Below are 21,431 nucleotides of genomic sequence, written 5' to 3' on the forward strand. Positions count from 1 at the left end.
TTGTTTTTGATGTCACTCTTTCTACATTGTAAGTGCATTAATAAACATTGTGTGTGTGCGTATATATATGTGTATATATATATGCATATATTTTTTTCTTTTGTCCTTTCATAAAGTATTCCGAATTTGACTATATACTTTACCAGTGTTTTCTATTTTCATATTACTAATTTCATTCTCATTTCAGTTTGAAATCCAAAGTCTGCGCATCCTCAAAACAGTTTCTCTTAATTTCTTTCTTCTCCTCCTTTTCTTCTCTGTGACTGAGCCATACTTTTGTTTCTTTGCATTCCTCACAATTTTGTTGAAAACTTGCTTTTAAAATATAATGAGGAACTCTAGAAATCAGATTCTCCTTCTTCTTTAGGGTTTGTTTTTGCTGATTGTTGTGGGTTATAATTTGTTTAGTGACTTTTCCAAACAAATTTTGTAAAGGCTGTCTTCATTATCATATGTGATAAATGTAGTCTCTCTTCCATTAGCTTAGTTATCATATTGTGGTTTGACAGAAATTTCACCAAATGCCTAGAGCTAAAAGAAAGAAAAGAGGAAAAGAAAAAGAGGAGGAAAAGAAAATAGATTATTTTCCATTTGTTTGCATTTGCTCTTAGTTGTGACACTCCAACTCTTAGCCAGGCTATTTAACACTCTGTCTTTACCTTCACTGTGTGTGCAGAGCCAGATGAAATAGCTTATGGTTTTCTCAGGTACTTTATTCTCCAGTATCTGTGGACTTTATTCCACACCCATTTTTTTCTCCTCAGTCTCTCCCCATGCGTTTGGTCTTTCTAATGCTTGTCCCATCATCCCTTGTCCCAGTCTGCTGTGGTCCATACTTTTGCTTTTAAATGCTGTATGATTCTCACTGAAGTTTGCCAATGAGAAAAACCTATATGGAATTTGGAAGGCAAAAGTGAAGCAGAAAATGTTAATCTCAGGAGAAACCAGTGACCAGATAAAGATTTTGCAGACCTTCTCACCAGCTCTAACTACATATTTAAGGCAACCAGAGGCAGTAACTTCTCAAACATATGCATGATCTTTGGCTTCTCCACCCACCATGGGGCTTTAGGATGTAGTTATCAGTGACTTACTCTATGATCCACCAGTCTTTCATACATTTCACTGCTCAAACTCCTTCTAAACTCTTGACTTAATTTATATAATTCTTACTCTTATATGATTGTATGTATATGTTCTCCTGACCAAACACAGATTGTTACAATACCTCAGAATATTACTATTTCTGTATTTTCAAAGTCTAAAAATCTCAACCAGCATGACTGTATTGGTTCCATGGCCCACTGGTCCTATCAATTCATCCCAATGAAAGAGCAATTTTGATATTTTAAAATCTAGTAAAGGAACTCTGATGCTTAAAAATATTGAATAGATGGGACAACTGGAAATCTACATGGAAAAGAATGAAGTTGGACCCCTACCTCATACCATATACAAAAGGTAGACACAAGAGGCCACACATTGTATGATTTCATTTATATGAAATGCCCAGAATTGGGACAAACATAGAAATTACAGTGCTGGTTTCCAAGGGGTGGGGGTGTGGAGTGTTAGAGTATGGGGTGTTTTGTAGGGTGATGAAATTGTTCTGGAGTTAGTACTGATAGGTTTTACAAAATTGTGAATAAACAAAAAGCCACTTAATTGTACACTGTTAAGGTATCAATTTTATGGCATGTGAATTATATATAAATAAAATGAACAAATATCTAATATATTTACATTGAATTCAGGAAAACATTCTGACAGACTGACTCTGGCCTCAAGACCTTGGAGATATAGGGCCCAATCTCCACTGCAGAAGTGATGATGACAGCAATTATAATGGCAGGAAAAGAATGAATTTTATATACTTTTCAGGTGAAATGAGCATATTTTTAACCAAAATTCCAGTGTGACTTTCAGGGAAGCATTTAGGTCTCCTGCCTTCACATTTCAAGATGTCAGTTTATCTTGTACCACTGTAGTTATTACACTGAACTAAAGACATAAAGGACCCTCTTTCTTTACATTCACAAAGCACTTATTTTGTACCTCCCATTTTTATGTTACAGAAGTTTCAAAACCACCCCTTTGTCATACAGCCTCCAAATTTTTTACTGACTAAAGGGATGAAATGTAAATTACATATATAAAAATTGATTTAAAACGTGTGGAGGGAAAAGTGGTAAGGAAAAATTTTATAAGAAAATTAAAATGAATTTCTAACACAGTTGAAAAAGAACCATGAACCATAAGGCTTGTTACCATAATCTCAAATTTAGATTTTTCTGGGCTTTAAAAAATTGCTCTCCTAGTAAAATCCTTAAATCATATTTATTGTCTGATAAAACTTCTACACATTAATTTTCATGAAAATACCACAAAAATATCACAATTTATCTAAAGAGTATTTCACAAACACGTTCAATAGCATATTGTATAAAGAATCCTACCTGTGCAGCAGCAAAGGAAATGCAGTTATTAGCATGAGGAAAATTGTGGTCTTTCCCAACCAAGGAGTGAGACACTTCAAAAGTAAATGTTCAGTGTTGAATTAGTCTAACCTCATTTTTATTATTTGACTATTAACAGCTTTTAAGTCTCCCATCCCTCCTCCTATTCTACCTCACACCTATTAGGCTGATTAGAAAGGCTGTGTACTCTTTCTTTGTCACTGGTGGAAAGTTTAAGCCACATTCAGTACCCTCTCCTCAGCTCCACCATAAAAGCCCCATAACAACAAATCTGGAGAAGAGGGTCCTTAACACATTAATCATGACTTAGATCATAGTTTTACATCTCTTATATGTCACTCATGCTGTCATTCAAATTTATATTATATTGGATTATAAATTCAGTGTTCTTGTTCTTCCAGGAAATTCTGGACATGAATGAACATCACCTAATGAAGTTTGCCCTTTTATCTTATTAAACCTTTCCAAGAGATCTTCATGGTAACATGAAAGGACTGTAATGAAAGTATATTATCAACAGATTTCAAACCTCAGGATGAAAATCATTGATAGTAATTTGGCCTTTTCAAGAAACCCGAAATAAACTGTTTAATAAAATGAAGGTAACGGGACCTTTCCACGGGGATCCTTGTAACTTTGACAGCCATTATAAGTATTATAATTTTGATTTTTAATTAATCAATTATCAATTATTAAATTTATTTAGAATTTAATTGAATAATCTTTCAGAAGAAGAGACTGTTTTCTCTACTATGAATTATCTGATGTGTAGCCGATTGTGAGAAATGGTTAAATAATTTATCACATTCATTACAGTTTTAAGGTTTCTCTACAATGTAAATTCTTTGGTGAATCCTGAGGTCAGATCATTGTCTAAAGGCCTTACCATTTTCAATACATTTTTATGTTTTCTCTCTGATGTGAATTCTCTCATGACCCCTTGGGTAAACATCTGAACATCTCATAAAAGTTTAACACATTCATTACATTTATAAGGTTTCTCTCCAGTAGGAGATAATATTACATATGCTTGATCTTTGGATAAAAGCCTTGCCACACCCATTACATTTTTGTGCTTTCTTTCAAAGATGCATATTCTGGTGTCTAATTAACTCTGAGCCCTGGTTACAGGCTTTGCCAAATACATGACTTTTACATGGCTTCTGTTCAGTATGGATTCTTTGATGTTGAGTAAGGCTTGAACACACATTAAAGGTTTTGCTACACACATGACATTTGTGAGGTTTCTCTTCACTACAAATTCTCTGATAATCCCCAGTGCTTGATCTTTGGATAAAAGCATTTCCACATATATTAGGTTTACAATGTTTCTTTTCAGTATGCGTTTTCTGATGTCTAGTAAGATTTGCAAATTGGGTAAAGGCCTTGTCACATTCATTACATTTATAAGGCTTCTCCCCAGTATGGATTCTTTGATGTCGGGTAAGGCTTGAACACACATTAAAGGCTTTGCCACACTCATTACATTTATAAGGCTTCTCTCCAGTATGAATTATCTGATGTATGACAAGGTTAGAGGACTGGTTAAAGGCTTTGCCACATTCCTTACATTTGTAAGGCTTTTCTCCACTATGGATTCTCTTATGTTGAGTAAGGCTTGAACGCTCCATAAAGGCTTTGCCACACTCGTCACATATGTAAGGCTTCTCTCCTGTGTGAACTCTCTGATGAATTATAAGATTTGAATGTTGACTACAGACCTTGTCACATACACTACATTTATATGGTTTCTCTCCAGTATGGATTCTCTGGTGTCTAGTGAGGTGTGATATGCGGTTAAAGGATTTGTCACACTCATTACATTTGTAAGGTCTCTGCCCTGAATGAATTCTCTGATGATTGGTGAGATTCGAGCTTCCTCTAAAAGTCTTCCCACATTCATTACATTTATAAGGTTTCTCTCCAGTATGGATTCTCTTATGTCGAGTAAGGCTTGAATACTCAGAAAAGACTTTGCCACACTCATTACATTTGTAAGGTTTCTCTCCAGTATGAATTTTCTGATGCCGTGCAAGATTTGAATTTTGACTACAGCCCTTGCCACATATATTACATTTATATGGTTTCTCTCTGGTATGGATTCTCTGATGTCTAGTAAGTTTTGCAAATTGGGTAAAGGCTTTGCCACACTCATTACATTTGTAAGGCCTCTGCTCAGAATGAATTCTCTGATGACTAAAGAGGTTTGAGCTTTCTCTAAAAGCCTTCCCACAATCATTACATTTGTAAGGTTTTTCACAAATAGGTGTTTTTTGATGTGTAAGTAATGAAGGATGCATAAAAAGTTTCCCAGATTTATTACAAATGTTCATGTTGATGCTAGGAGGAATTCTTTGAAGTGGTGAAACAGAACTACTGTTGATCAACTCCTCAACTTGATTATATTCATAAATTTTCTCTTCAGTTTGAAAATTCCGAAGGTCAGCCAGATGCAACTGAAACTTTAATCCAATTCCATTTTCAAAACATTTTATATACTTGTTTCCTGCACAGGTTATGTTATTTTTTAGTTTTAACAAATACCTTTTATATGACTTCTCATGTTTGTAATATTGATAAGTACTTTTTCTTACAGAAACACTCTGCTTTAGAGGGAAATCATTCCAGGATTTGTTATGCCGTTGATCTCTTCTATCAGTGAAATTTTGGTTATGGGCTGCGGTTACTCCTTTGTAATTTGTTTCATCATATGTATACTGACTTTCAAACTCATGCATATTTTGCTGGACTTCTCTGAAACCCAAATCCTTGATGTCATTTCTTTTGTGTCTTTCCAACATCAATGTTTGGAATAATTCTTCTTTGTTAATATCCTCTTTTGGTGATAATTCCTTAATCATACTTCTAACAGAGATATCTGAAAGATATAAAGAACCATAGGTTTCCTATTAATAGAGTTATAAAGTGAATATTTTATCTTGAAAACATAATATTAGGCCAAAAGTAATGCTTATATAGTTATAAAACTTCTCAACCATAGTATGCAAATATTTAGGAATAAAGGGAATCGGATTCCTCAATCAAGAAAGGGTGTTTACACATAGATAAAATTATTTTCAGGAAAGCCTAGTTCCAACACCCTATGATCAAACCACTCAGAGTATTTACATAAGCCCTGAAACAAGTGGTATCTTTCTGTTGCCACCCCAAAGTACTCACCAACTGGCACTAGACATTTGGGTGTTTCATATTTGAAGGAAAGCAATATTATATTAATGCATATACACATACCTAATTATTTAGGTACAATTATAAAGGCTAAAGGAGAGGACTACATACTGTAATGGTAAATAATATCTTAAACTTATCTAACAAAAAATGGCAATTCACAATTATAAAATAAAAATAGCACTGAGAAAATGAGAAGAACTTGATAAAACACCATTGTAAGAATAACAAAATATTGGTCTGAATTTCTATAATTAAACTATCTATATTCATGCACAATAGGCATTTTACAACATTAACCATTGGTGCATGACAGTCATAATACATAAAAGATATTTAAAAACCATTACCTGTAAGTCATAGTAAAAATGAATCACACATTTTAGAAACCCACAGTAAATCCAGAAGATAAATAATAAGCCAACACAATTACAAACCATTATAATCTGTGGCATTCTAAAGACTTCTTCCTTCAGAACAAAGGATAGGGCTCCTATTCCAGAAGGAATACATAATATGAGCATTGAAACCTATGTTAAGAACCACTGACTTTTTAAATATCTGGTTCAGGTACATACATAATATTTTAAGATGAAGAATTTGGGAAGGCAATCAGAAATCAGAATTATGATTTCATACCTGCAATTAACAACCAATAGAGCTATTTTCTTTTCCTTTTCTTTTTAATTTAATTTCATTACGTTATGTTAATCACCTTACATTACATCATTAATTTTTGATGTAGTGTTCCATGATTCATTGTTTGCGTGTAACACCCAGTGCTCCATGCAGAATGACCCTCTTTAATACCCATCACCAGGCTAACCCATCCACCCACCCCCCTGCCCTCTAGAACCCTCAGTTTGTTTCTCAGAGTCCATAGTCTCTCATGGTTCATCTCCCCCTCCAATTTCTCCCCCTTCATTTTTCCCTTCCTACTTTTTTTTTTTTAAACATATAATGTATTATTTGTTTCAGAAGTACAGGTCTGTGATTCAACAGTCCTACACAATTCACAGCGCTCACCATAGCACATACCTTCCCCAATGTCTATCACCCAGCCACCCCATCCCTCCCACCCCACCCCACTCCAGCAACCCTCAGTTTGTTTCCTGAGATTAAGAATTCCTCATATCGGTGAGATCATATGATACATGTCTTTCTCTGATTGACTTATTTCGCTTAGCATAATACCCTCTAGTTCTATTCACGTCGTTGCAAATGGCAAGATTTCTTTTTTTTTTTGATGGCTGAATAATATTCCATCGTGTGTGTGTGTGTCTTGGCTCTTTCCATAGTTTGGCTATTGTGGACATTGCTGCTATAAACACTGGGGTGCACGTACCCCTTCGGATCACTACATTTGTATCTTTGGGGTAAATACCCAGTAGTGCAATTGCTGGGCCGTATGGTAACTCTATTTTCAACTTTTTGAGGAACCTCCATACTGTTTTCCACAGTGGCTGCACCAGCTTGCATTCCCACCAACAGTGTAGGAGGGTTCCCCTTTCTCTGCATCCCCGTCAACATCTGTCGTTTCCTGACTTGTTAATTTTAGCCATTCTGACTGGTGTGAGGTAGTATCTCATTGAGGTTTTGATTTGGATTTCCCTGATGCCGAGCGATGTTGAGCACTTTTTCATGTGTCTGTTGGCCATTTGGATGTCTTCTTTGGAAAAATGTCTGTTCATGTCTTCTAACCATTTCTTGATTGGATCATTTGTTCTTTGGATGTTGAGTTGGTAAGTTCTTTATAGATTTTGGATACTAGCCCTTTACCTGATATGTCATTTGCAAATATCTTCTCCCATTCTGTCAGTTGTCTTTTGGTTTCGGTGACTGTTTCCTTTGCTGTGCAGAAGCTTTTTATCTTGATGAAGTCCCAATAGTTCATTTTTGCCCTTGCCTCCCTTGCCTTTGGCGATGTTTTTAGGAGGAAGTTGCTGCGGCTCAGGTTGAAGAGGTTGCTGCCCGTGTTCTCCTTTAGGATTTTGATGGAGTCCGGTCTCACATTTGGGTCTTTCAACCATTTTAAGTCTATTTTTGTGTGTGGTATAAGGAAATGGTCCAGTTTCATTCTTCTGCATGTGGCTGTCCAATTTTCCCAACACCATTTGTTGAAGAGACTGTCTTTTTTCCATTGGACATTCTTTCCTGCTTTGGCGAAGATTACTTGACCATAGAGTTGAGGGTCCATTTCTGGGCTCTCTATTCTGTTTCATTGATCTATGTGTCTGTTTTTATGCCAGTACCATACTGTCTTGATGATTACAGCTTTGTAATAGAGCTTGAAGTCCGGAATTGTGATGCCACCAGCTTTGCTTTTCTTTTTCAACATTCCTATTCGGCTATTCGGGGTCTTCCCTGGTTCAATATAAATTTTAGGATTATTTGTTCCATTTCCTTGAAAAAAGTTGATGGTATTTTGATAGGGATTGCATTAAACGTGTAGATTGCTCTAGGTAGCATTGACATCTTCACAATATTTGTTCTTCCAATCCATGAGCATGGAACGTTTTTCCATTTCTTTGTGTCTTCTTTCTTTCAAGAATATTCTATAGTTTTCTGAGTACAGATTCTTTTCCTCTTTGGTTAGATTTATTCCTAGGTATCTCATGGTTTTGGGTGTAATTGTAAATGGGATCGACTCCTTAATTTCTCTTTCTTCTGTCTTGTTGTTGGTGTATAGAAATGCAACTGATTTCTGTGCATTGATTTTATATCCTGCCACTTTACTGAATTCCTGTATGAGTTCTAGTAGTTTTGGGGTGGAGTCTTTTGGGTTTTCCACATAAAGTATCCTATCATCTGCAAAGAATGAGAGTTTGACTTCTTCTTTGCCAATTCGGATGCCTTTTATTTCTTTTTGTTGTCTGTCTGCTGTGGCTAGGACTTCTAGCACTATGTTGAATAGCAGTGGTGATGACAGTGGACATCCCTGCTGTGTTCCCGACCTTAGGGGGAAATCTTTCAGTTTTTCCCCATTGAGAATGATATTCACTGTGGGTTTTTCATAGATGGCTTTTATGATATTGAGGTATGTACCCTCTATCCCTATACTCTGAAGAGTTTTAATCAAGAAAGGATGCTGTACTTCATCAAATGCTTTTTCTGCATCTACTGAGAGGATCATATGGTTCTTGTTCTTTCTTTTATTAATGTATTGTATCACATTGATTGATTTGTGGATGTTGAACCAACCTTGAAGCCCAGGGATAAATCCCACTTGGTCATGGTGAATAATCCTTTTAATGTACTGTTGGATCCTACTGGCTAGTATTTTGGTGAGAATTTTTGCATCCATGTTCATCAGGGAGATTGGTCGGTAATTCTCCTTTTTGATGGGGTCTTTGTCTGATTTTGGGATCAAGGTAATGCTGGCCTCATAAAATGAGTTTGGACGTTTTCCTTCCATTTCTATTTTTTGGAACAGTTTCAGAAGAATAGGTATTAATTTTTCTTTAAATGTTTGGTAGAATTCCCCTGGGAAGCCATGTGGCCTCAGGCTCTTGTTTGTTGGGAGATTTTTTATTACTGCTTCAATTTCCTTATGGTTATAGGTCTGTTCAGGTTTTCTATGTCTTCCTGGTTCAGTTTTGGTAGTTTATACATCGCTAGGAATGCATCCATTTCTTCCAGGTTATCTAATTTGCTGACATAGAGTTGCTCATAATATGTTCTTATAATTGTTTGTATTTCTTTGGTGTTGGTTGTGATCTCTCCTCTTTCATTCATGATTTTATTTATTTGGGTCATTTCTCTTTTCTTTTTGGTAAGTCTGGCCAGGAGTTTATCAATCTTATTTATTCTTTCAAAGAACCAGCTCCTAGTTTCATTGATCTGTTCTACTGTTTTTTTGGTTTCTATTTCATTGATTTCTGCTCTGATGTTTATTATTTCTCTTCTCCTGCTGGGTTTAGGCTTTATTTGCTGTTCTTTCTCCAGCTCCTTCAGGTGTAGGGTTAAGTTGTGTATTTGAGACCTTTCTTGTTTCTTGAGAAAGGCTTGTATTGCTATATACTTTCCTCTTAGGACCGCCTTTGTTGCATCCCAAAGATTTTGAACGGTTGTGTTTTCATTTTCATTGGGTTCCATGAATTTTTTTAATTCTTCTTTAATCTCCTGGTTGACCCATTCATTCTTTAGTAGGATGCTCTTTAGCCTCCATGTATTTGAGTTCTTTCTGACTTTCCTCTTGTGATTGAGTTCTAGTTTCAAAGCATTGTGGTCTGAAAATAGGCAGGGAATGATCCCAATCTTTTGGTACCGGTTGAGCCCTGATTTGTGACCTAGGATGTGATCTATTCTGGAGAATGTTCCAGGGGCACTAGAGAAGAATGTGTATTCTGTTGCTGTGGGATGGAATGTTCTGAATATATCTGTGAAGTCCATTTGGTCCAGTGGGTCATTTATTTTTTATTTTTATTTTTTTTAAAGATTTTATTTATTTATTTGAGACAGAGAGAATGAGAGACAGAGAGCATGAGAGGGAGGAGGGTCAGAGGGAGAAGCAGACTCCCTGCCGAGCAGGGAGCCCGATGCGGGACTCGATCCCGGGACTCCAGGATCATGACCTGAGCCGAAGGCAGTCGCTTAACCAACTGAGCCACCCAGGCGCCCCGGTCCAGTGGGTCATTTAAAGTCTTTACTTCGTTGTTGATCTTTTGCTTAGATGATCTGTCCATTTCAGTGAGGGGGATGTTAAATTCCCCTACTATTATTGTATTGTTGTCGATATGTTTGATTTTGTTAATTAATTGGCTTATATAATTGGCTGCTCCCATGTTGGGGGCATAGATATTTAAAACTGTTAGATCTTCTTGTTGGATAGACCCTTTAAGTAGGATATAGTGTCCTTCCTCATCTCTTATTATAGTCTTTGGTTTAAAATCTAATTTGTCTGATATAAGGATTGCCACCCCAGCTTTCTTTTGATGTCCATTAGCACGGTAAATGGTTTTCCACCCTCTCACTTTCAATCTGGAGGTTTCTTTGGGTCTAAAATGAGTCTCTTGCAGACAGCATATCAATGGGTCTTGCTTTTTTATCCAATCTGATACTCTGTGTCTTTTGATTGGGGCATTTAGCCCATTTACATTCAGGGTAACTATTGAAAGATATGAATTTCGTGCCACTGTATTCCAATAGAGCTATTTTCTAACTGTGAAGCAGCCTTTAATAATGCGATCCTGCAGTCACAGAATACATACACTACAGACTATGTGCCTTGAAAATTTACTAAGACAGAAACAATATTGAGATGAAACAAATTAAAAAATGAATACAAACATAATATAATGTAGACAAAGGTCAATCACATATTAAACATAGGAGGAGGTCAAGAAGTATTAGTAAAGAAAGGTAAATTTCCAGTACTTGCTATATGTTATACAATGTTCAAAATCTAACAGCATTAACATATTTAAAATATTCTCAAGACACATCATCATATTTCAGATAAAAACAACGGGCCCATCGTGTTTACGTACCCAACACTAATTCACACAGAAAAAAATGTGAAAGCCAAAATTTGAACCTGGGCCTGCAGGCTCAGACCACATGTTCTTGAGCACTGAACATTACTACCCACTCAGGAAGTGAGCAAAGGTCATAGCAAACCCCACCAGCATACAGGGAAATGCTTCAAGAAAACTACAGGAATTGAGTTGTGTTACTAATATCATTACTGACTCATCCCACCTGGATAAGAGCATCTGAGTCATCACTTCCTGAATGTGTTGATTTAGACAGTAACCAGGCATGGTGCTATCCTGAACTAGCTGTCCTCTGGAAGAGTAGGGATCTTTATAAAATGCAGAAGGGGTAAGGATAGGGGGTGCTGAGGAGACTTGGGGGTCCAAGGGCTCAAAATTAATACGCTAAGGAGGAAACAGTGTGCTTCATCCAGATCAATGAACAATATGAGGGAAGGTGGAAGAACAGAGCCTGTGCTTGCAAATTTATGGGAATACAATTGCACTAGGGCAGCAAAAATCTTTATCTTAGAAGACATGAACTGATTTAGCAAGTGGCACAATACTGACCCATTCTGTGGGAAAAGTACTATGGGTGCGGGGGGACGGGAGAGAATGGAAGCGATGAGGAAGGCAATTAGCATGATACGGTGGAAGGAATACAGGTTTACCTCTATTCTAACATCTTCCCTGAAATTTCTCAAATGGGATATCCTTGGCTTTCTATTTATAAGCATTTACTCAAGAGAGTCCTACATATATATTCCATGAGACATGTAAAAAGTGTTCTTAAAAGGCAAGCAAAAGTCTGGACATGGCCATCAAGGGGAGAATGGATGAACTCACTCCACATACACATACAGATGCCATTAAAGTCTGTCAAGAATTCAGCAATGGAGAGTGACATGGATGCAAGATGATGAATCCCTGGTGGGGAGGACAAAGAGTTTGTTGGAGGGAAACAAAGTTAGCAGGTTTTGTCAAGGTCTGAACTTTGGGGGAGATGTGGGTAGATTAGCTAAAAAGAAATAACATACCAACCAACTTATTAATTACATAATGTTTTATAAATAGAAATTTACCAATTTGGCGTGCTAACCTTTTTGAGGCTAAGTGTCCTTGTTTGTTATATAAAAATGATAGTGCTTCTTGGGGTGCCCGGGTGGCACAGCTGGTTAAGCATCCAACTCTTGGTTTCAGCTCAAGTCATGATATCAGGATCCTGGGATTGAGCTGCACGTCGGGCTCCATGCTCACTGCAGAGTCTGCTTGAGAGTCTCTCTCTCCCTCTGCCCCTCCTGCTCATGCTCTCTCTTCCTCTTTCTCTCTCTCAAATAAATAAATCTTTAAAAAAATAATAATAGAGCTTCTTTTGCAGCCTCCTCTAATTATCTGAACTCATATATTTGGATCTCTCCACACAATTGCTGGCATAAGGAGACATGAGGTGAGGGACGGTCTTACCATATATATATATATATATATATATAAGTGGATATATAGTCATTACTGTGGATCAATGGAAGTTATGTGTACTTATCCAAAATCAATAAATTCTGACTTTGTTAACTATCACCAGAACATAGGCAACCTCAAAGGGAAAATAACTTAATGACACACAGTGGGGAATGGATTTTACTGAAGGGCAGTGTTAGCAGAAGGGGCCTGTAGGAGCAGCTTTTGGCAGTGCCATGCAGGAGTTAGATGTGCACAGAGATGGCCAGTAACATAAGGAGTTGGCTGTGGTCAGAGAGCAGGAGAGTACTGACATGTGGGTCAACAAGGACCAGGTGAACTTTTTATGGAACCCAGTTTAAAAGATGAAGATCAAAACAGACTTCAAGTGTTAACTGAAGAATGTAATTTCCAGAACATGAAAAATTTTGTGGAAAACACAACGAGTTATAAGCAATAGTGGTGAGGATGTACATGGAGTGGAAGAGATTGTCTAAATTCCCAATAAAATACAGTGAGAAAGTCAAATACTAGTTTAGTATACCAAGATGTGTACATGATGAATCTAGACAGGGAAATTAATTATTAGAATAAAGGATTTTGTACCAAATACAAAAAGTCAGTAAAATTCAAATAAAATCCAAGAAGTTATATTTAGAAAACTTAAAATATACTATAGAAAAAGCAAGATATCCTATATAACAAATTATGGCAAATCAATTTAATGATTTCTGGGATGAACACAGTAATTTAATTAAAAAAATATTTTCTCAAGATACCCAATATTCCCAGGTGCCTGGGTGGCTCAGTTGCTTAAGCGACTGCCTTCGGCTCAGGTCATGATCCCAGAGTCCTGGGATCGAGTCCCACATCGGGCTCCTGGCTCAGCAGGGAGCCTGCTTCTTCTCCCTCTGACCCTCTCCCCTCTCATGCTGTTTCTCTCTCTTTCAAATAAATAAATAAAATCTTAAAAAAAAAAAAAGATATCCAATATTCCCAATTTTACAAATCCAATCAATCTGAGAAAGAGCTACTTTAATAATAGGTAAATCACGTGAAAGAGAAATAAAGGGACTAAGATAATTTTTTCACAAAATTCAGGAGTTTGAATAGGTTTTGGGGAAACTGTTGCTGAGCCATAACCATCAACACTCAAGAAGCAAATCTTGTAATATATATTTTAAAATATTTACTCCTTGATCCAGCGGCCCACAAACCAGAGCTATAAAACAGAATTCTGAGTGTCATCAAAAATATGTAATTAATGATTAAATTTCTTAAAGTTCATTTTTAATTCATGGAAATGTACATGATGAAAACTGTAGTAGTTTAAACATTACAAATTAGAATTTAAAAATGGAGGCATAATATTGTACACCTGAAACTAATATAACACTGTATGTTAACTATCCTGGAATTAAAAAAAAAAAAAAGAAAAAAGAAGCATCATTTAACTTCGTAAGTTCCCTCATATGCATCACAATCATATTTGTTTGGAGGAAAGAACACTGTTGCATGCAGCGGGTGAACAATTTGGCACAAACCATAGTTTGGTCAAAGCCTCACAGATAAACGATTGCAACAATGTTCTCCTCGGGATAAGTTCGTACATCTATGATTGCTGGCTCAAAGGGAATAATCATTAGATATTTGATCAACATTGCCACACTGCCCTTGAGAGACTCTGTGACACTCCTCAAAGAGCAGAAAGAGAACTACAATCACTCATCAGTCAGACTCTCCTGATACTTTCTATCTCAGCCTCCCTCGGACTTGCTGACCACGCCACTCAGTGGCTTAACTGGGCACTTCTGTAAGCGGCAGGACAGCACTGTAGTACATTAATCAAAGTGTTCTTCAAAAATTTTGTTACCCAATAAACCCCCTCCACAGATAAGTCCACCAGAAGTTGTCCATCAACTAAAAGTGGGTTATCACAGCAGAAAAAGAGGATATTTCAGACCCTAGGAAAACATGTTTCAAAAGCAAAATTGCAGACTTAGGAAAATATAAAACCTGTCCGAGCCAAATTTTGTCTGCATCACTAGCCTAGGCAGAGCTCAGGAAGGAGAATAAGGCAAGATAACAGAAGTAAAGCAATGGGGTTCGATTTTGCAGGGTCTTTGAGAAAACCAAGAGATGCTCCCCATGTAGGACTGGGTTTCCAAGAGACAACCTCTCTGTCCACTGTCTGTAGAGTACTGCTGACTAACCATCTCAGAAGATCCACCCCATTGCCTGGTTATACTCTTGATGTGTGGCAAAAGCAGGCCTGACAAAATGGCTAGGAGGCCTTGAGACAATCCCATGCAGCCTTAGGGCCCCAAGTGCAACGGAGGAGCCAATGTTTTCCTATCTCCCAAACACAGGAACTGAGGATGAAACCCGGACAGGTCCTGGAGTCAGGACTGTGGAGGAACTGATGGATCAGCTGGAATCAGATGGCATCAAGTATGGAAGGAGAGATCAGAGGAAAAGAGGACCCCTATGAAACAGCCCTTCTCATCCCTCTCAAAGCCAAGGGACCAAAAAGGTCACAGCAGCCAGATAACAGTGTTGCAGGTCATGATAAAGACTGCCACTGGAATGTCATGTCTGCAGAACAGAGTAATGGGGGAGATTTCCTTTGAGTGCTCACAAGTACTTTTCTTTTCTCCTAGACCTCTCCTCTTTGGGGAATGTTTCTCAAACAATATTTGATGAAGCAGTTTCATCTCTGACCATCTCAGCTGTTACCAGTGTTCACATCTCTGATATAGTCCCACCCACTTGGTTTTTTCTCTATTTTCACCTCACCCTCCACAGCCTTCGGCTCTGTCCCTTGCTCCAAAATGGAGATAACGTTCAGGTCAGAGAGATTCCTGCTCATAAAAAAGGAGAGTTACGTGCTGGGGCTTTTCCAGAATATAATCCCAGCCCTTTGTTCAGCAGAGGACGGAAGATGTTACAGATGGGTCTACACTAATTTCGTCCACTGACTGGCTTAGGAAATATTTTACATATACAGACATCTAGCTCTCTTCTGGAATTACTGACTCAAATGCACGGGAGTAAAACCAGGGAATCCAATACTTTAAAATTTTGCTACAAGGTTTTGTGATTACTCAAGTGGTAAAAGCAACACTAATCTAGTGAGGAGTGGGCAGATCGTCTGAAGAAAGGAGGAGATGAAAGTCCAGGTGCCACCTCATGAAGCTTTCAATTCAGAGTCAATATAGCTTCAGTCACAGTCTAGTAGGGCAGGGGCCCCCAAGAAACTCACTAGGGCAGATCCCAACATTTAGAGGGACATTATCCTCACCCAGGGAGACCAGGTTCCTGTAGTTCTCCACCATCACGTCCCTGTACAAGGCCCTCTGAGCAGGGTTCAGGCACTCCCACTCCTCCTGAGAGAATTCTATGGCCACATCCCTGAAGGTCAACAGCACCTGTAACGAAAAACACATTAAACTAAGAGACCACAGGGAGAATTCTTATCTTCACACAAATTATAGGAGAGCGGTGTGAGGATTGATTTGGCTGTGGTGAAAAATCAGTATAAGGTCATTTTGAGCAAATCATATATCCCTAATTTTGTGTTATTATATTTCTCAACCAGAATACATAAATCCACAAAATCACGGTGCATTCCACAATTTTGTGAACAACAAAATATATAAATAAAAAATGCATCACAAGACGGACTATATTGAAGTGCTAGATAATACATTTTACACACCAATTATTCTCTGATGAGCTACACTATGAGTAGTGTCTTTAAAGATTACGAAGTTGACAGTGCCTTTTAAGAAAGCTTAAAATGTAAGAATGTGATGATGATTATAATGGCAGAAACAAAAAGTTTTTAAACATTTATGATGTGCTAAACATTACTCAAATGGGTATTATTTTGTGTAATAATATTAGAGAAATATCTGTGTCCACCTTATAGAGGAGGCAACTGTCACAGAGACTCTAAGAAACTAGCCTCGGGTCAGATAACTAAGAAATGGCAGAGCCGGCACCTCAACCAGGTGTTCTGAACTTAGAATTGAACCTGAAGAATCACACAGTTAAGTGACAGATACAGTGTTAAAAGTAGTTCTCTACTTTTAGCGGGTTTCCTAAGTGAGAAAACATGAAACAAGTTCAAAGCTAAAAACAGGGACCTGCAGAAAATGTCATTATCTATGCATATATGTAGTATTTTATTATTGTTACCACTATTAATTCACTAATGAGTTAGTATAGAAAAAAATTTAAGGCCATGAAAAATTCGTAAGAACAATTTTCAAAGCTTAAAATAAATATAAAAGTTATTTATGAAACAATGCATCTTTTATACACACCATAGGCTTCTGCTCGCATACACCCACACACACATAAACACAATTTCAGTAAAAGTAGTCCTTTCAGACAGATTTTTGGGATGAATTTTTTTTTTTTAAAGATTTTATTTATTTATTTGAGAGAGAGAGAGAATGAGAGACAGAGAGCATGAGAGGGAGGAGGGTCAGAGGGAGAAGCAGACTCCCTGCTGAGCTGGGAGCCCGATGCGGGACTCGATCCCGGGACTCCAGGATCATGACCTGAGCCGAAGGCAGTCGCTTAACCAACTGAGCCACCCAGGCGCCCCTGGGATGAATTTTTTTTAAATATATCTTTTTTTTTTACTCGTGTATTTCAGTATTTTTGGTAAAATGGACATTTAGAAATTGTATTTTTTTTCTTTAAAGATTTTATTTATTTATTTGACAGAGAGAGACACAGTGAGAGAACGAACACAAGCAGGGGGAGTGGGAGAGGGAGAAGCAGGCTTCCCGCCAAGCGGGGAGCCCGATGCGGGGCTCGATCCCAGGACCCTGGGATCATGACCTGAGCTGAAGGCAGACCCTTAACGACTGAGCCATCCAGGCGCCCCTGAAATTGTACTTATTTTTAATTAGGTTGTTGTCAACATTACTCTGTACTAGCCCAGTTAAAAAAATACAAAAATGAAAATAGAAAACTTTACCTTTTCCACTAAATACCTGTATGTAAATATCAAAATTTTGTCCATTTAAATGTCCATTTAAACAAAAGCCAAGTGGAGTTTATCCAAGAATAAAACAATGCTTGAAGATTATAAAATTTATTAATATTCTACATTATTTAATAAATTAAAATAGAAAAAAATTATGAAAGCATTAATCTTTTAAGAAATTATTGAATAACTAAAAATCATGCTAAAAAAAAAATTAGAGGCATCAAGTAAGGAAATTCCAGTAAACATCATGATTGACAGTAAACAACAGAAGCATTTCCACTAAAACTGAGGCTGACACAAGGGATGATGGCCAGGACTCCTGCTATTCATCACTGCACACAATGCCTGGACATTGTGAACCACGTGGGATCCATGTGTCTTCATCCAGAGAATGTTTTAATGAGGATCTAAAAGAACAAGCTATCTCTATGTGTATTAGCACAAAAACAACTCCAAGATATGTATACAGAATAAAATATCACAATATAACATTCAATGAAGAATTTTAACTAAAATCTGCTAATGATAGGCAAATGCATTTTTATAAGACATACACTTAAATCTTCCACAGAACAGGCAATAGTGATTACAAAGGTGGTGAGTGATGATGGAGGGCATGACAGGGAAGGAGATGTTTTACTTCTTAGTCCAAAATGTGCAACACTGTTTGTGGAGTTTGACCTCAAAACAAAGATACATGGCATGTAATGTTTAAAACAGGGGCACCTAGGTGGCTCAGTCGTTAAGCGTCTGCCTTCGGCTCAGGTCATGATCCCAGGGTCCTGGGATCGAGCCCCGCATCAGGCTCTCTGCTCAGTGGGAAGCCTACTTCTCCCTCTCCTGCTCCCCCTGCTTGTGTTCCCTCTCTCACTGTGTCTCTCTCTGTCAAATAAATAAATAAAATCTTAAAAAAAATGTAATATTTTAGTAACAATTGGTGGAAACAGAATTTGGTTCCATCCACTCTGATGACAAAGACTAATTTTTTGCTCCAATGTAATGGCTGAAACATATTTAGGTAAAACACCTGCTACGCAAAAGTCGTTGAATGAACAAGGGTCTTCATGGGATGGATATGCTGTGAGTAGTATTAAAGAACGTACTGTTAAAACAAATTATACAATAAAACATCCTTTATCATTGATATGTTTCAGAACTTCCCACTGTAATCCAAATCATTAATATTTTAGAGACAGAAACATGCTGATTCACTTGTTTAGCTTCAAATGCCTTGTAAAATCAGGGACAATAGGTTTTCCCTTCTCAGTCTTATTTTCCAGCTGTTCCTGCACATTAATATGGCTCATTATTGTGCAGTTCTTTTTTTTTTTCCCTTTTTTTCTCAAATTTGTATTTAAGTTCTAGTTAGTTTACATGTAGTGTAATATTGTTTTCAGGAGAATTTAGTGATTCACCGCTTACATGTAACACCCAGTGCTCAACGGGACAAGTGCCCTCCTAAATACCCATCACCCACCTACCTCCCTCCATCACCCCTAAGTTTGTTTTCTATCATTAAGAGTCTTTTATGGTTTGTTTCCTTCTCTCTTTGTTTTTCCCCTTCCCATATGTTCATCTGTTTTATTTCTTAAATTCCACATATGAGTGAAACCATATGATATTTGTCTTTCTCTGCGTGACTTATTTCGCTTAATGCTGTTTTTCTTAATGCAAGTCTTCTTAATGCTGCTCTACAAGGAACTGACAGTGCATTCACATGCAACTCCTAAAACAATCCCCTTTGCCAACCTCACTGACACCAAAGTCCCACTCCCAGTTTCTGATTCACACCAGAGTATGAAACCCTCCCCATGAAAATCCCCCAACAGGGCCTCTTCCCAGGTTCCATGCCTCTGGGTCATGGTGAGATGGAATGTAAGTGGAGATGCGAGGCACTGAGGCAAGGCCGGGGTGAGTTCTAGCAAACGTTAGGCAGGACCCTTGAGTGCTTGAGAGTACATCACCAAGTCCAAAAAAAACATCATTTCAGGAAAGAGAGAAGAAACAACCAAGAATGTGAATTTTACCTGGGAACGCGTCATTTTTGCCTCCTCTTCCTTTCCTCTTCTCCTGGACTTATTTCTCGGATAAGATCAGTCTTGACAAGTGGACGGTGAGTGCTGAACACAGGCTGTTTAATGCCTAGAATGAACATTCCCCCTTCCTGGGACACAACCACACACAGAGGGAGGACCTCAACACGTAAAAAGACACTCCTCCGCCGCCCACTGCCCCAGGAGGGGCCCGTGAACACAGAGACAGGCCAGCGAGGCGGATTCTCCCCTTTTCCTCGCAACTCACTGCCCGGCTGTGAAGCCCACGCGCTCTGCGGCTGCACCGGCCCTCGGCAAACGCCGCTCACAACAGGGCCCCACCCTCCTGGATCCGGGACGGAGGAATGGGAGGGCAGGGAGGCACCCGAAGCGGCGGTCTCCACGAATCGAGGGGCTAGGAGCGGACACGGACGCCGCGACCCGGCGCTACCAGGCCTCGGAACGCCTCACGGCGACGCCGGGACTCATCGTGGGCAGGAAGGCGAGGGCCGCCGCTGTAACCTCCAGAGGACCCCAGTGCGGACGACTGGAGGCTGTGGGGCCGCGAAGCGCGGGCTTGAAACTGACCATCCGAAATTCACTCACCCGAACGTTCCTGTCGCTCAGCTCAATTCACTTCCGGGTCTGCCGGCAACTGCACACGCGCAGACGGGAGAGGAGGTTACAGGGGGCGGGACTTGGGCAGGGCCGCCAGGAACGGTCGAGACTGGGCAGGAAGCGCGCGTGGGGGCGGGGCGAGCTTGTGGGTCTGTTAGTCCCTTCCGGCTGTGCCTGTTTCTCAGCCTTTTGATCGCTGTGGAGGAGAGCTGCTTACTGCCTGTTCTAAGTTAATGTTTATAAATTTAAAGTAAAAGAGTAGAGTTATGAGGGCCGCTTGTATTAGAGGCGGAGGTATTCTCAACAAGTTGAGAATAGCTAAATGGCTAAATGGCTAAATTCAAAATCTTTTGGTGCGAGCAGGTGGAGATGTGTGTCTTGCAAGTGGTGGAAACTGGAATGTGATCACTCAGGTGATCCGTCGGGACGAAGCCTGTCCTTGGACCTGCTTACAACAGGGCAACTGGCTTCCCCCAGGGCAAGTGGTTCAGGAAAGAAAGAGGGAATCTCAGGGGGAATCCATTATCTTTCATAACCTAACCTCAGAAATGACAGACTGTTACTTCTGCCAGATTCTGTTGGGTCACACAGGCTCTCCTGTAATTGCCGCAGCTCAGGCAACCAGCTGTCCTGCTTTTCCCTGGCCTGACCAGGTTCCTGAGAAACAGGACTTTTCGTCCTAAAACTGGGAAAGTCCTGGGCATACTGGGCCAGCGGAGCACACTAGCTGATGTGCCACTCACCTTCGCAGCCACACTCCACCCAGTCTGTTTTCTCTCCTTCCCTCCTTTTCCCCACCTCCACCCCTTCTGTGTTCTCTCCTCTCCTTTGCTCCCCTTCTCTTCCTTTTTTGTCACCTCCAGGTGTGAAGAGAGGGTGGAAAACATACTCCTGGCCTGGGTCCTAGTGACAACTTTGGCCAACAAAGAATGGAGAGGTGGGTGTCACCCTCAAATGTGTAGAGCTTGTCAGGGGGCATGACAGGGAATAAAAGCTGAGTATGAGAAGCAAGCCCTCAGAAGTTCTTCTAACGTGAAAACAAGCACAAGCCAGACAGGCTCTTCCCACTTTGGGCCACCCTTGTGTCCCAATACCTGCAGTTGGTACCCCCACCCAGGATGTTCACAGACACTTACTGCCTGTGGGATGGGGTGGGTGGTCAATTATTCCATTACCAACC

At 39.1% G+C, this 21,431-nt stretch overlaps 1 protein-coding gene across 1 annotated transcript; it reads right to left on the reverse strand.

Annotated features, from left to right (window-relative positions):
• Window positions 1-3,559: 3,559 nt before the first annotated feature.
• Window positions 3,560-20,255, reverse strand: LOC123323246 (zinc finger protein 239-like). The gene is made up of 5 exons (XM_044911348.1): window positions 20,240-20,255; window positions 19,628-19,764; window positions 15,899-16,023; window positions 4,211-4,715; window positions 3,560-4,042 (listed from the first exon to the last, which is right to left on the reverse strand). The coding sequence occupies exons 2-5, from the start codon at window positions 19,640-19,642 to the stop codon at window positions 3,560-3,562; spliced, it is 1,128 nt and encodes a 375-aa protein (XP_044767283.1). The 5' UTR covers window positions 19,643-19,764; window positions 20,240-20,255.
• Between the last annotated feature and the right edge of the window lie 1,176 nt (window positions 20,256-21,431).

The sequence above is a fragment of the Neomonachus schauinslandi genome, chromosome 16 (assembly GCF_002201575.2).
Source record: "Neomonachus schauinslandi chromosome 16, ASM220157v2, whole genome shotgun sequence".
Classification (NCBI taxonomy): Eukaryota; Metazoa; Chordata; class Mammalia; order Carnivora; family Phocidae; genus Neomonachus; species Neomonachus schauinslandi.

Excerpts from the sequence above, each read along its gene's own strand:
- LOC123323246 (XM_044911348.1), bottom strand. Across the intron at positions 4,716-15,898 it reads TACAGGAACCTGGTCTCCCT|TGATTGTGGGAAGGCTTTTA; the intron begins GGGTGAGGATAA and ends TTACAAATGTAA. Across the intron at positions 4,043-4,210 it reads AGAAACCATATAAATGTAGT|GAATGTGGCAAAGCCTTTAA; the intron begins GTATGTGACAAG and ends TACAAATGTAAG.